This window comes from Salmo salar, chromosome ssa28, assembly GCF_905237065.1.
Source record: "Salmo salar chromosome ssa28, Ssal_v3.1, whole genome shotgun sequence".
NCBI classification, from domain to species: domain Eukaryota; kingdom Metazoa; phylum Chordata; class Actinopteri; order Salmoniformes; family Salmonidae; genus Salmo; species Salmo salar.
Window position 1 is genome coordinate 1,125,316 of NC_059469.1, and position 15,724 is coordinate 1,141,039.

At 48.5% G+C, this 15,724-nt stretch overlaps 1 protein-coding gene across 1 annotated transcript; it reads left to right on the forward strand.

The window, feature by feature from the left end:
• The first annotated feature begins 197 nt into the window (after window positions 1–197).
• Window positions 198–6,417, forward strand: LOC106589177 (tubulin polyglutamylase ttll6). The gene is given in 9 exon segments (XM_045709972.1): window positions 198–201; window positions 313–431; window positions 4,669–4,747; window positions 4,750–4,930; window positions 4,932–4,950; window positions 5,123–5,156; window positions 5,159–5,294; window positions 5,545–5,721; window positions 5,994–6,417. Coding segments are annotated over 9 exon segments (969 nt in total). The 3' UTR covers window positions 6,214–6,417.
• The last annotated feature ends 9,307 nt before the right edge of the window (window positions 6,418–15,724 follow it).

Here is a 15,724-nt window from a genome sequence, read left to right on the forward strand (position 1 = left end):
GACTCTCTTCTGGACAGATTGCTCTGTTTCCCTGGACAGAGTTATGGACATGAAGCGTTACTAGGCACTCTACCTCTTCCAAGTCCACCTCCCTCTCCTGATAGCGCTCTGAATATGTGCCTCTGCTGCTGTTGAGTCGACACATTCAATGCTATGTGTTTGCTGTAACCTTACAGAAGATCAACCACTTTCCCAGGATGAGTGAGATTTGTAGAAAGGATCTTCTGGCTCGAAACATGAACCGCATGCTGAAGCACTTCCCCACATACTACAATATCTTTCCCTGAACATGGTGCCTACCGGCAGAGTGAGTTCTCATTGTCACTGTGCTTAGTCTCGTCATTCAAAACACATTCCGCATCTTCCTGTACAACGATTGGCTGGCTCGCGTCTGCACTACCCAATACAATGAGCCCAGCAATGACAACGTGGTGAGGTGGACAATACGGCTACTCAGTTAACACTTCTAATGCCAACTGTTACACAGCATTACACACTTCTCATTTTTCTATATTGCTCTGTTTGGCAGTGTTGTTTGTACCGTTGATGGTTTGAAGCACTAGATAATCGTTTAACATGAAGAATCTCATCAGTAACTTTACTGATCCCTGACTCTCCCTCACTGACTATCTTTCTATTTCTACAAGGATCAAATCAAATCAAATGTATTTATATAGCCCTTCTTACATCAGCTGATATCTCAAAGTGCTGTACAGAAACCCAGCCTAAAATCCCAAACAGCAAGCAATGCAGGTGTAGAAGCACGGTGGCTAGGAAAAACTCCCTAGAAAGGCCAAAACCTAGGAAGAAACCTAGAGAGGAACCAGGCTATGAGGGGTGGCCAGTCCTCTTCTGGCTGTGCGGGTGGAGATTATAACAGAACATGGCCAAGATGTTCAAATGTTCATAAATGACCAGCATGGTCAAATAATAATAATCACAGTTGTCGAGGGTGCAACAAGTCAGCACCTCAAGAGTAAATGTCAGTTGGCTTTTCATAGCCGATCATTGAGAGTATCTCTACCACTCCTGCTGTCTCTAGAGAGTTGAAAACAGCAGGTCTGAGACAGGTAGCACGTCCGGTGAACAGGTCAGGGTTCCATAGCCGCAGGCAGAACAGTTGAAACTGGAGCAGCAGCACGGCCAGGTGGACTGGGGACAGCAAGGAGTCATGATGTTAGGTAGTCCTGAGGCATGGTCCTAGGGCTCAGGTCCTCCGAGAGAGAGAAAGAGAGAAAGAGAGAAAGAGAGAATTAGAGAGAGCATACTTAAATTCACACAGGACACCGGATAAGACAGGAGAAATACTCCAGATATAACAGACTGACCCTAGCCCCCCGACACATAAACTACTGCAGCATAAATACTGGAGGCTGAGACAGGAGGGGTCAGGAGACACTGTGGCCCCATCCGACGATACCCCCGGACAGGGCCAAACAGGAAGGATATAACCCCACCCACTTTGCCAAAGCACAGCCCCCACACCACTATATCTTCAACCACCAACTTACCATCCTGAGACAAGGCCGAGTATAGCCCACAAAGATCTCCGCCACGTGACAACCCAAGGGGGGGCGCCAACCCAGACAGGAAGACCACGTCAGTGACTCAACCCACTCAAGTGACGCACCCCTCCTAGGGATGGCATGGAAGAACACCAATAAGCCATTGACTCAGCCCCTGTAATAGGGTTAGAGGCAGAGAATCCCAGTGAAGAGAGGGGAACCGGCCAGGCAGAGACAGTAAGGGTGGTTCGTTGCTCCAGAGCCTTTCCGTTCACCTTCACACTCCTGGGCCAGACTACACTCAATCATAGGACCCACTGAAGAGATGAGTCTTCAGTAAAGACTTAAAGGTTGAGACCGAGTCTACATCTCACACATGGGTAGGCAGACTATACCATAAAAATGGAGCTCTATAGGAGAAAGCCCTGCCTCCAGCTGTTTGCTTAGAAATTCTAGGGACAATTAGGAGGCCTGCATCTTGTGACTGTAGCGTACGTGTAGGTATGTACGGCAGGACCAAATTGGAAAGACAGGTAGGAGCATGCCCATGTAATGCTTTGTAGGTTAGCAGTAAAACCTTGAAATCAGCCCTTGCCTTAACAGGAAGCCAGTGTAGGGAGGCTAACACTGGAGTAATATGATCACATTTTTTGGTTCTAGTCAGGATTCTAGCAGCCGTATTTAGCACTAACTGAAGTTTATTTAGTGTTTTATCCGGGTAGCCGGAAAGTAGTGCATAGCAGTAGTCCAACCTAGAAGTAACAAAAGCATGGATGAATTTTTCTGCATCATTTGTGGACAGAAAGTTTCTGATTTTTCAATGTTGCAATGGAAAAAAGCTGCCCTTGAAACAGTCTTGATATGTTCTTCAAAAGAGAGATTACGGTCCAGAGTAACGCCGAGGTCCTTCACAGTGTTATTTGAGACGACTGTACAACCATCAAGATTAATTGTCAGATTTAACAGAAGATCTCTTTGTTTCTTGGGACCTAGAACAAGCATCTCTGTTTTGTCCGAGTTTAAAAGTAGAAAGTTTGCAGCCATCCACTTCCTTATGTCTGAAAAACAGGCTTCTAGCGAGGGCAATTTTGGGGCTTCTGTCACGTCCTGACCAGCAGAGGGAGGTATTGTATTAGTTTTGGTCAGGACGTGGCAGGTTTTTTGTGTGTTAAGTGTTGTGTTGGTGATTAGGACTCCCAATTGAAGGCAGGTGTGTTGAGTTGCCTTTGATTGGGAGTCCTATATAGGAGTGTGTGTTTTTCTTTGGGGTTGTGGGTAGTTGTTTTTGCACTGCGTTTTGTGTGCCTGCAAAACTGTTGCTGTCGTGGTTATTATTGGTTTTCCTGTGGATGCTTTACTCTGATTCATAAAAAATATGAGTATCCACATTCCTTCTGCGCCTTGGTCCATTCTTGAAGACAGCTGTTACAGAACTACCCACCACCAAAGGACCAAGCAGAGGACGAACGAGGAGGAACGATGGACCTGGGAGGACAAGTTAAGGGAGCTAAGGGAACCCGAGAGGCAGCCCCAATAATTTTTTTGGGGGGGGCACAAGGGCTGTTTGACGGGGCGAGAAGGGAGCCCCAGGCCAGCTCCCCGCACTAGCCCTGAGGTGCGTGTCTCCAGGCTGGCACGTCCAGTACCAGCCCCACGCATCAGGCGTCTAGTGCGTCAGCCCAGCCTCGCCAGTCAAGAGTCGCCAGAGCTGCCCGCCAGTCAAGAGTCGCCAGAGCTGCCCGCCAGTCAAGAGTCGCCAGAGCTGCCCGCCAGTCAAGAGTCGCCAGAGCTGCCCGCCAGTCAAGAGTCGCCAGAGCTGCCCGCCAGTCATGAGTCGCCAGAGCTGCCCGCCAGTCATGAGTCGCCAGAGCTGCCCGCCAGTCATGAGTCGCCAGAGCTGCCCGCCAGTCATGAGTCGCCAGAACTGCCCACCAGTCATGAGTCTGCCAGAGCTGCCCGCCAGTCATGAGTCTGCCAGAGCTGCCCGCCAGTCATGAGTCTGCCAGAGCAGCCCGACTGCCCGGGTCTGCCAGAGCGGCCCGACTGCCCGGGTCTGCTAGAGCGGCCCGACTGCCCGGGTCTGCCAGAGCGGCCCGACTGCCCGGGTCTGCCAGAGCGGCCCGACTGCCCGGGTCTGCCAGAGCGGCCCGCCCGAGTGGCCCGCCTGTCCTCCGGCCCAGCCCGAGTGGCCCGCCTGTCTTCCGGCCCAGCCCGAGTGGCCCGCCTGTCCTCCGGCCCAGCCAGAGTGGTCCGTCTGCCAGGGTCAGCCCGAGTGGCCCGTCTGTCTGGCGCAGCTATCGGGGCCACCGAAATGGGCGACGCCAAAGGTGGAGCGAGGTCCACGTCCTGCACCTGAACCACCTCCAGGAGAGGTGGGTTGGGGAGGGAGGGTGTAGCACAGTGCCGTCGTTGACGGCAGCCACCCTCCCTTCCCTCCCTTATTGTTTAGGGGGATAATTTTTGTTGTTTGGGGGTTTGTTTTTTCTTTTAGGTGCATTCCGGGGTCTGCACCTTGAGGGGGGGGGGTACTGTCACGTCCTGACCAGCAGAGGGAGGTATTGTATTAGTTTTGGTCAGGACGTGGCAGGTTTTTTATGTGTTAAGTGTTGTGTTGGTGATTAGGATTCCCAATTGAAGGCAGGTGTGTTGAGTTGCCTTTGATTGGGAGTCCTATATAGGAGTGTGTGTTTTTCTTTGGGGTTGTGGGTAGTTGTTTTTGCACTGCGTTTTGTGTGCCTGCAAAACTGTTGCTGTCGTGGTTATTATTGGTTTTCCTGTGGATGCTTTACTCTGATTCATTAAAAATATGAGTATCCACATTCCCGCTGCGCCTTGGTCCATTCTTGAAGACAGCTGTTACAGCTTCACCATGTTTCATTGAAATGTACAGCTGTGTGTCATCCGCATAGAAGTTAAATTTAACATTTATGTTTTCAAATGACATCCCCAAGAGGTAAAATATATAGTGAAAACAATAGTGGTCCAAAAATGGAACCTTGAGGAACACCGAAATGTACAGTTGATTTGTCAGAGGACAAACCATTCACAGAGACAAACTGATATCTTTCCGACAGATAAGATCTAAACCAGGCCAGAACTTGTCCGTGTAGACCAATTTGGGTTTCCAATCTCTCCAAAAGAATGTGGTGATCGATGGTATCAGGATGATGTTTGCATGCATCTGACCAGCTATGCCATCAACAAGCACAGTGAGAACTTTGTCCGTGATGACGACACTGGCAGCACCTGGAGGCCATGTGTTACGACACAGAGAAGATGTGGTTGGACATTGAGGACGTGATTATTAAGACGCTCGTTTCTGTCCACCCCATCCTCAAACACAACTACCACACATGTTTCCCTAACCACGCTGCTGGCAGTGCCTGCTTCGAGATCCTGGGCATTGATGCGCTGCTAGACCATCAACAGGCCCTGGGTGCTAGAGGTGATGCCCTCTTCTTGGGTTAGGATGACGTATTGATATGGGTCCTATATCCCTTAAGCGTCTTTTGAGCTAAGAAATGTGTCATGATAAGGCATTTTGCTAGCATTTTATATTAAAGCTAGATTGCAAACAAGGTCATCATGTTCAATTATGTTCACGTGTGTGTGTGCAGGTGAACCCCCCCCCCAGTTTCCCCACTGATTTGCCCGGGATTAGAAGGATGTACTGCTGTATGACACCCTGGTCCTTATAAACCTGGCTGCCTGTGACCGCCATAAGATCGCTGAGGAGGATAAGCGCAGGGTGAAAGAGAGGCTGCTGCAGAACTGGTCCAGAGAGGCCAGGTACAGTCAAAACAACATGATGGGTAGGAAGACCATTTGGAACTTTGTCTTTGTGGAATTTCAATGTGCTTGTATAATCAGTTTGACCACGTAACAACAAGCTATGATGGGTCATATTATGAATTATCATGGTTATAGACATGTAACAAACAAAGTGATTTGGACCATACTCAATCCGGTATGTATTTTTTTGATGCATTCAATTCATTCATTCAGTTGTGGTCAGTTGAGGCTATTTTTGTGTTGTCAGGAGTGAGGAGATGCGTCAGTCCCAGGCAGCCAGTGTGGAGCAAGTCCAGATGGACGAGGCCAAACACCCAGGTGGCTTCCGCAGGATCTGTTCCCGCGAGGGTGGAGAGAAGTACTTCAAACACAGCAGCACCCTGTTTCAAGAGACTGCCACCTCCAAGACCAGGGAGGAGTGTGCCACATAGACACAATCCTCCCGTGTTGAGGCAGGCAAACACTTTCACTCACACACACACACACACACACACACACACACACACACACACACACACACACACACACACACACACACACACACACACACACACACACACACACACACACACACACACATATAAGGCTTATAGACAATACCATGAAAACACTCAAACAGAAAATACAAATTCTTAGTTTATATTCACTTTTTTCGTTGTTTCATGTACAATTTATTTCCGTGTGTGACTGTGTGCTTAGGCAGCAGCTGCAGGTGCTACGTCTGAAGCAGTAGCAGAAGGAGAGGGAGCAAAAGGGGAACTGTAGATGAGACTTCCAGGGGGAATCTGGAGGAGAGGCCAACCCACACAGAGTACGAACCCAACAGACCAACTCCAACTCCCAACAGGAGTCACATCACCCTGCCCATCAGTTTTGTATGTACGTGGGGGGTCCTGTATCAATGCTAGATCCGTGACATGTTACCTGTGGTTTTCTATGTATTATTACCTTCAGAAGCCTAGCCATCCTCAATCATAGAGGGAAGTCAGTCTAATGGTGTCATTGGGGGTGGCAATCTTACTTGTAGTTGCAGGGCCTTTCAGCAGCCACAGGAGGGAGCCAAACTTCTTTCCCACTGAACAACTCACATACATGTCCAACTACCACACCTTAAAATGGCCATTTAACACATCTACATAAACATCTCATTGAATACTGAAAAATGATTATACATTGTGATGAAATGTTTCCTTACTATATGGTGTGAATTGTGGCTCTCCAGCTCTTGACCTTGCTCCGCCTGCTTACTGCAAATTACTTACTCCCCATGCTTACAGAGCAGGACCTCTCTGAGGAGGCGGAGAGGGTGAGTGGACTGCTCCAACGGGACCAAGTCTATCAGCCATTACCCCCCCCCCAAATCTAACTCAAAATCCATGTGTACGTGTGCATGTTATCGTGTGTGTATGCATGTGTCTATGCCTGTGTTTGTCTCTTCACAGTCCCCGCTGTTCCATAAGGTGTATTTTTATCTGTTTTTTTTTTATCTAATTTTACTGCTTGCATGAGTTACTTGATGTGGAAAAGAGTTTCATGTAGTCATGGCTCTATGTAGTACTGTGAGCCTCCCATTGTCTCTTCTGGACTGTGAAGAGACCTTTGGTGGCATGCATTAGTGTCAGTGCTGTGTGCCAGTAGTTCAACCAGACACCTTGGTGCATAATTGAACCTTTATTTAACTATGCAAGTCAGTTAAGAACAAATTCTTATTTACAATGATGGCCTAGGAACAGTGGGTTAACTGCTTTGTTCAGGGGCAGAACAACAGATTTTTACCATATCAGCTCAGGGATTCGATCTCGCAACCTTTCGGTTACTGCCCCAATGCTCTAACCACTAGGCTACTTGCCGCCCCGCACAAATATGGTCACTGCATTGTCTCAAACTTATCAGTAAACATCAGTCCTGTAGTAGTGAGGTGCTTCAGATTGTCCTATGTAATGTCTTTCCAGTTGTCTCCCTGAATGAGTTCTCATGGAGACCGAAGCACCACTGTACTGTGATCCAACGCCATGTGCCTCCAGGGGCAAAGCCATGCCTTCAGTACTTCCATTCCCAGTTGCTGCAGCAACGCCGGCCCAGTCTGGGCATGGGCCCCCAGGGGCACGCTCACACTGAGTCCGTCTGTGATACAGGCGGACTCAGCCCCACTGATACATTAATACACCCCCGAGGATCCGGTCATAGAGATGGTCCGCCAGGCGCCAGGGGACTTGAGGAGGACCAACAGTACCCAGCGTATTCCATGGACAAGTGAGCTCAACCACTGAGCATCCGTGCTGCACTTCTTGTCCTCACTTTGTGTCATTACCATACCGCCACTGATCTCAAATTGTAGATTGTACTGATTCATGTTTATTATTTTGAGGGCATAGTATTGATTTTCTCTACCTTTCTCTCTCTCTCTGTCAATGGTGCTCGTCAGTGCAGTATGAGCTCATCCTATGCAGAGTCTAGGACCTGGGCCACATTGTCAAATCTCTCCCAGCTCATGCCTGGATGGCTCCACTGCGGCCCCATGTCCTTTGGCCCCAAGGCCCTCCAGAGCCTGTTTGTCATTTCCACCCCAGCCCCACTGATCCAGTGGCCAGACATCCCCCACCCCATCCACAAACCCTCCCGTAAAGTCCCCCAGCACGGACAAATGCGCTAGGGAGCAGGGATGTCACTGATCCTTCCATAATGCCAAAAACCACGAGCGGGGGAGAGCGAACGAGCTTTCCTGGCGAACTTTGCACAAGTTGTTCCCCAAATACTCTCCATATACTGAATACATTTCTTCCTTTTTTTTACATCCTCAAAATGAAATAAATGTCTACGTTAGGACTGAGCTTCTGATAATTCATTGAAGTGAAATGGTGAGAAGAGAAATGGAGTGAGGCCTTATTGTGAAAATATGGAAGCAATGGTGCATATTGTGACTTAGGCATTGTGTGGTACTTGGTAGAAAGATGTGTCATCTTTGCTACTATGCTTTGTTATCATATTGGTTTTTGTTTATAATTCTGCAATAGTAACCATAATCGTTCATTTGTTAAGTCTTAGAAGAAAATAACGCTGGGGGCACTGAAATTACCACGAAGAGGGACTAACAAATGCTCCTCAGATTTCACTGATTTTAATTGTAGATTAACCCATAGTATTTTCACATGGCTATTTGTGATGTGGTGTACATTTGTTTATTGCGCATTATTTTATTTGAGTTGGTGAGAAATATGTCATGCATTCATCTTTGCTCATGTTTATATGATGATATTTGTTAAATTCAGGATTATATTGATAATAGTAATAGGCTTATTGTCAATATACTCCATATGATTAGTTAAACGGTTTAGCAAATAATAAGTGGGACATCTTAGAGACGTTTTTATTGTAAAACCCCAGTTTTGCACCATTTTAAGAATACAAATTATAAGTGAAATCATTGGAAATGCAAACGATAGGTTATTTGAAGGAAAAATTAAAGCTTCTTTCTTCTCTTTAACAAGGCTCCCGAGTGGCGCAGCGATCTAAGGCACTCCATCTCAGTGGTTCGATCCCGGGCTGTTTCACGTGATCGGGAGTCCTAAAGAGCGGCGCACTATTGGCGCAGTGTCGTGCGGGTTAGGGGAGTGTTTGGCCGGTGTAGGCCGTCATTCTAAATAAGAATTTGTTCTTAACGGACTTGCCTAGTTAAATAAAGGTTACATAAAAAAATTATCGCACTGTTTGATTGTTTAAAATGTAGCTCATAAACATTGTACTAGGCTAGGTACTTAATTGGAAATTCGATATGTCGATTGGTTTAATTTTACCTCAGAGAGGATTTGGAAAGAAGGCTATTTAGAAGAGATGATTTAACGATTTATTTATTGTTCAATTGGAATATATAGGCCTACGCTGAACTTCTACTCGCGTGATATACAGGATCTCCCAAGATCTAGGACTTGTGACTATTGGATAGTTGGCATAACAAACGTTTAAATTACAGTTTAGTTATAGCCTACTTTTATATAACGTGCAACACCCTTTAACGCAACATTTCACATCTCAATAAAAGCACATACATTTTATTGTAACCATGTGCAGAAAATACTACTCAGCCCCATTTCTTTCATTCTATTTTTACCAATGACCTGCCACTGGCATTAAACAAAGCATGTGTGTCCATGTACGCTGATGAGTCAACCCTATACGCGTTAGCAACCACAACAATTGTTTTATTTTTGTTTTAAATGTAACCTTTATTTAACTAGGCAAGTCAATTAAGAACAAATTCTTATTTACAATGGCGGCCTACCCCGGCCAAACCCAGACGTAGCTCGGCAAATTGTGCGTGCCCTATGGGACTCCCAATCACGGCCGGATGTGATACAGCCTGGAATCGCCTATTGCACTGAGATGCAGTGCCTTAGACCGCTGCACCACTCTGGAGCCCAAACTAATGAAGTCACTGCAACCCTTAACAAAGAGTTACAGTCAGTTTTGGAATGGGTGGCCAGTAATAAACTGCCTGAAAATCTCTAAAACAAAGTATTTGGTACAAATCATTCCCTAAGTTCTAGACCTCAGCTGAATCTGGTGTAGCTGTTGAAGATGTTGAGGAGACTAAATTACTTGGTGTTACCTTAGATTGTAAACTGGTCAAAACATATCGCTTCAATGGTTGTAAAGATGAGGAGAGGTCTGTCCGTGATAAAGAGATGCTCTGCTTTTTTGACCCCAAACTCCACAAAGCAAGTCATACAGGCTCTAGTTTTATCTTATCTTGATTATTGTCCAGTCATATGGTCAAGTGCTGCAAAGAAGAACCTAGTTAAGCTGCAGCTGGCCCAGAACAGAGCGGCAAATGTTGCTCTTCATTGTAATGAGGGGGCTAATAAATCAAATTGTATTGGTCACATACACGTGATTAGCAGATGTTATTGCGGGTGTAGTGAAATTGACTACAGGACAAGGAGGACCGAGCACGCCCCCATTCTCATCAACGGGGCTGTAGTGGAGCAGGTTGAGAGCTTCAAGTTCCTTGGCGTCCACATCACCAACAAACTAACACGGTCCAAGCACAACAAGACAGTCGTGAAGAGGGCACAATAAAACCTATTCCCCCTCAGGAGACTGAAAAGATTTGGCATGGGTCCTCAGATCCTCAAAAGGTTTTACAGCTACACTATCGAGAGAATGCTGACGGGTTGCATCACTGCCTGGTATGGCAACTGCTCGGCCTCCGACCGCAAGGCACTGCAGAGGGTAGTACGTACGGCCCAGTACATCACCGGGGCCAAGCTTCCTGCCATCCAGGACCTTTATACCAGGCTGTGTCAGAGGAAGGCCCTAAAAATTGTCAAAGACTCCAGCCACCCTAGTCATAGACTGTTCTCTCTGCTACCGCACAGCAAGCGGTACCAGAGCGCCAAGTCTAAGTCCAAGAGGCTTCTAAACAGCTTCTACCCCCAAGCCATAAGACTCCTGAACATCTAATCAAATTGCTACCCAGACTATTTGCATTGCCCCCCCCCCCACCCCCACCCTCTTCTACGCTGCTGCTGCTCTCTGTTATTATCTATGCATATTCACTTTAATAACTCCACCTACATTTGCATATTACCTCAACTACCTCGACACTGGTGCCCCCGCACATTGACACATATATAGCCCCGCTATTGTTATTTACTGCTGCTCTTTAATTATTTGTTATTCTTATCTCTTACTTTTTTGGGGGGGTGGGTTTTTTTTCTTCTTAAAACTGCATTGTTGGTTAAGGGCTTGTAAGTAAGCGTTTCACCTGCTGTATTTGGCGCATGTGACAAATAAAATGTGAATTGATTTGAATATCTAACATGTAATATCTAACAAATTACACAACATATACCCAATACACACAAATCTAAGTAGGAATGAATTAAGACTGTATACATATGGATGAGCGATGTCAGAGCGGAACAGGCTAAGATACAGTAGAATAGTATAGAAAACAGTATATACATATGAGATGAGTAATGCAAGATATGTAAACAATATTAAGTGAATGAGATACCGTAGAATAGTATAGAAAACGTATATACATATGAGATGAGTCATGCCAGATTTGCAAACATTATTAAAGTGACTAGTGTTCCATTCCTTAAAGTGGCCAGTGTTTTCTAGTTTATGCCTATAGGCAGCAGCCTCTAATGTGCTAGTGATGGCTGTTTAACAGACTGATGGCCTTGAGATAGAAGCTGTTTTTCAGTCTCTTGGTCCCAGCTTTGATGCACCTGTACTGACCTCGCCTTCTGGATGATAGCGGGGTGAACAGGCAGTGGCTCGGGTGGTTGATGTCCTTGATGATCTTTTTGGCCTTCCTGTGACATCGGGTGGTGTAGGTGTCCTGGAGGGCGGGTAGTTTGCTCCCTATAATGCATTGGGCAGACCCCACCACCCTCTGGAGAGCCTTGCGGTTGCGGGCGGTGCAGTTGCTGTACCAGGCGGTGATACAGCCCGACAGGATGCTTTCAATTGTGTGTCTGTAAAACTTTGTGGGGGTTTTTGGTGACAAGCCAAGTTTCTTTAGCCTCCTGAGGTTAAAGAGGCTCTGTTGCACCTTCTTCACCACACTGTCTATGTGGGTGGTCCATTTCAGTTTGTTAGTGATGTGTACGCCAAGGAACTTGAAGCTTTCCACCTTCTGCACTGCAGTCCCATCGATGTACATAGGGGGTGCACCCTCTGCTGTTTCCTGAAGTCCACGATCATCTCCTTTGTTTTGTTGATGTTGAGTGAGAGGTTGTTTTCCAGGCACCACACTCCCAGAGCCCTCCCTGTAGGCTGTCTTGTCATTGTTGGTAATCAAGCATACTACTGTTGTGTCGTCTGCAAACTTGATGACTGTGTTGGAGGCGTGCTTGGCCACGCAGTCATGGGTGAACAGGGAGTACAGGAGGGGGCTGAGCACGCACCCTTGTGGGGCCCCAGTGTTGAGGATCAGCGGAGTGGAGGTGATGTTTCCTACCGCCACCACCTGGGGGCGGACCGTCAGGAAGTCCAGGACCCAGTTGCACAGGGCGGGGTTCAGACCCAGGGCCTCGAGCTTAATGATGAGCTTGGAGGGTACTATGGTGTTGAATCCATGAAAACATACATGAAATGAGTTGCAAAATGAATAGGAAATATAGTCAAGACGTTGACAAGGTTATAAATAATGATTTTTAATTGAAATAATAATTGTGTCCTTCAAACTTTGCTTTCGTCAAAGAATCCTCCATTTGTAGCAATTTCAGCCTTGCAGACTTTTGGCATTCTAGTTGTCAATTTGTTGAGGTATTCTGAAGAGATTTCACCCCATGCTTCCTGAAGCACCTCCCACAAGTTGGATTGGTTTGCTGGGCACTTCTTACGTACCATACGGTCAAGCTGCTCCCACAACAGCTCAATAGGGTTGAGATCCGGTGACTGTGCTGGCCACTCCATTATAGACAGAATATCAGCTTACTGCTTCTTCCCTAAATAGTTCTTGCACAGTTTGAAGCTGGTCTTTGGGTCATTGTCCTGTTGTAGGAGGACATTTGCTCAAATTAAGCGCCATCCATGGCATGGCGTGGCATGGCGTTGCAAAATGGAGTGATCCCTTTTACCCTGTAGAAATCTACCACTTTACCTCCACCAAAGCACAGCCAGACCTTCACAATGCCTCCACCATGCTTGACAGCTGGCGTCAAGCACTCCTCCAGCATCTTTTCATTTTTTCTGCATCTCACGAATGTTCTTCTTTGTGATCCGTCTGTCAAGTTAGATCCGTCTGTCCATAACGCTTTTTTCCAATCTTCCTCTGTCAAGTGTCTGTGTTCTTTTGCCCATCTTAATATTTTCTTTTTATTGGCCAGTCTGAGATATGGCCTTTTCTTTGCAACTCTGCCTAGAAGGCCAGCATCTCGGAGTCGCCTCTTCACTGTTGACGTTGAGACTGGTGTTTTGCGGGTACTATTTAATGAAGCTGCCAGTTGAGGACTTGCGAAGCGACTGTTTCTCAAACTAGACACTCTAATGTACTTGTCCTCTTGCTCAGTTGTGCGCCGGGGCCTCCCACTCCTCTTTCTATTCTGGTTAGAGACAGTTTGCGCAAGAATAGAACAAGAATCTGTCACGTCCTGACCAGCAGAGGGAGAAATTGTATTCGTTTTGGTCAGGACGTGGCAGAGGGTTTGTGTTTTGTAGGTATTTCTACGTTCTGTCTAGTTTAGTTTTTCTATGTTTAGGTTTGGGTGTTGGACTCTCAATTGGAGGCAGGTGTTTCTAGTTGCCTCTGATTGAGAGTCCTATATATAGGTGTGTGTTTGGTTTGGGTTTTTGTGGGTAGTTGTATTTGCACTGCTGTTTGTCTAGCCTGCAAATCTGTTTGCTGTCGTTTTGGTTCATTTTGGTAGTGTTCTCTTGTTTTTTAATTAAAACCTTTTATGATGAACTCTAACTCCGCTGCACCTTGGTCTCTCTCCGACAACAGCCCTTACAGAACTACCCACCAAACTCGGACCAAGCAGCGGAGGAACGAGGAAGAAGGATGGATGTGGGCGGAGATGAGGATGAGCATTTCCAGGGCTATGGAGGAGTTAAGTAAACCCGAGAGGCAGCCCCAAGATTTTTTTTTTGGGGGGGCACAAGGGCAGTTTTGCGGGGTGAGGATGGAGCCCCAGGCCAGCTCCCCGCACTAGCCCTGAGGTGCATCAGCCCAGTCTGACTCGGCCTGTTCCCGCTCCCCGCACTAGCCCTAAGGTGCGTGTGCCCAGACTGGCACATCCTGTAACAGCCCCACGCATCAGGCATCTAGTGCATCAGCCCAGCCTCGCCAGTCTGGTGCCGCCAGAGCCGCCCGCCAGTCAGGAGTCGCCAGAGCCGCCCGCCAGTCAGGAGTCGCCAGAGCCGCCCACCAGTCAGGAACTGCCAGAGCCGCCCGCCAGTCAGGAGTTGCCAGAGCCGCCCGCCAGTCAGGAGTCGCCAGAGCCGCCCGCCAGTCAGGAGTCGCCAGAGCCGCCCGCCAGTCAGGAGTCGCCAGAGCCGCCCGCCAGTCAGGAGTCGCCAGAGCCGCCCACCAGTCAGGAGTCGCCAGAGCCGCCCGCCAGTCAGGAGCCGCCAGAGCCGCCCGCCAGTCAGGAGTCGCCAGAGTGGCCCGTCTGCCCGGAGCTGCCAGAGTGGCCCGTCTGCCGGACCTGCCAGAGTGGCCCGCCAGCCGGGCGCAGCCATCGCCGTCCGCCAGCCGGGCGCAGCCAGGGTCGTCCGCCAGCCGGGCGCAGCAAGGGACACCCGCCAGCCGGGCGCAGCCATCGCCGCCCGCCAGCCGGGCGCAGCCAGGGTCGTCCGCCAGCCGGGCGCAGCAAGGGACACCCGCCAGCCGGGCGCAGCCACCAGTCCTCCGACGCGGCCAGGGGCGCCACCTAAGTGGGCGACGCCGAGGGTGGAGCGGGGTCCACGTCCCGCACCTGAGCCGCCTCCAATATAGGTGGGTTGGGGAGGGCGCAGGGGCGTTGACGGCAGCCACCCTCCCTTCCCTCCCTTTAGTTGAGGGGGATATTTTTTGTTGTTTGGGTTTTTTTGTCTTTTCTTTTAGGTGCATTCGGGGTCTACACCTTTAGGGGGGGGGGTACTGTCACGTCCTGACCAGCAGAGGGAGTAATTGTATTAGTTTTGGTCAGGACGTGGCAGAGGGTTTGTGTTTTGTAGGTATTTCTACGTTCTGTCTAGTTTAGTTTTTCTATGTTTAGGTTTGGGTGTTGGACTCTCAATTGGAGGCAGGTGTTTCTAGTTGCCTCTGATTGAGAGTCCTATATATAGGTGTGTGTTTGGTTTGGGTTTTTGTGGGTAGTTGTATTTGCACTGCTGTTTGTCTAGCCTGCAAATCTGTTTGCTGTCGTTTTGGTTCATTTTGGTAGTGTTCTCTTGTTTTTTAATTAAAACCTTTTATGATGAACTCTAACTCCGCTGCACCTTGGTCTCTCTCCGACAACAGCCCTTACAGAACTACCCACCAAACTCGGACCAAGCAGCGGAGGAACGAGGAAGAAGGATGGATGTGGGCGGAGATGAGGATGAGCATTTCCAGGGCTATGGAGGAGTTAAGTAAACCCGAGAGGCAGCCCCAAGAATTTTTTTGGGGGGGGGGCACAAGGGCAGTTTTGCGGGGTGAGGATGGAGCCCCAGGCCAGCTCCCCGCACTAGCCCTGAGGTGCATCAGCCCAGTCTGACTCGGCCTGTTCCCGCTCCCCGCACTAGCCCTAAGGTGCGTGTGCCCAGACTGGCACATCCTGTAACAGCCCCACGCATCAGGCATCTAGTGCATCAGCCCAGCCTCGCCAGTCTGGTGCCGCCAGAGCCGCCCGCCAGACAGGAGTCGCCAGAGCCGCCCGCCAGTCAGGAGTCGCCAGAGCCGCCCACCAGTCAGGAACTGCCAGAGCCGCCCGCCAGTCAGGAGTCGCCAG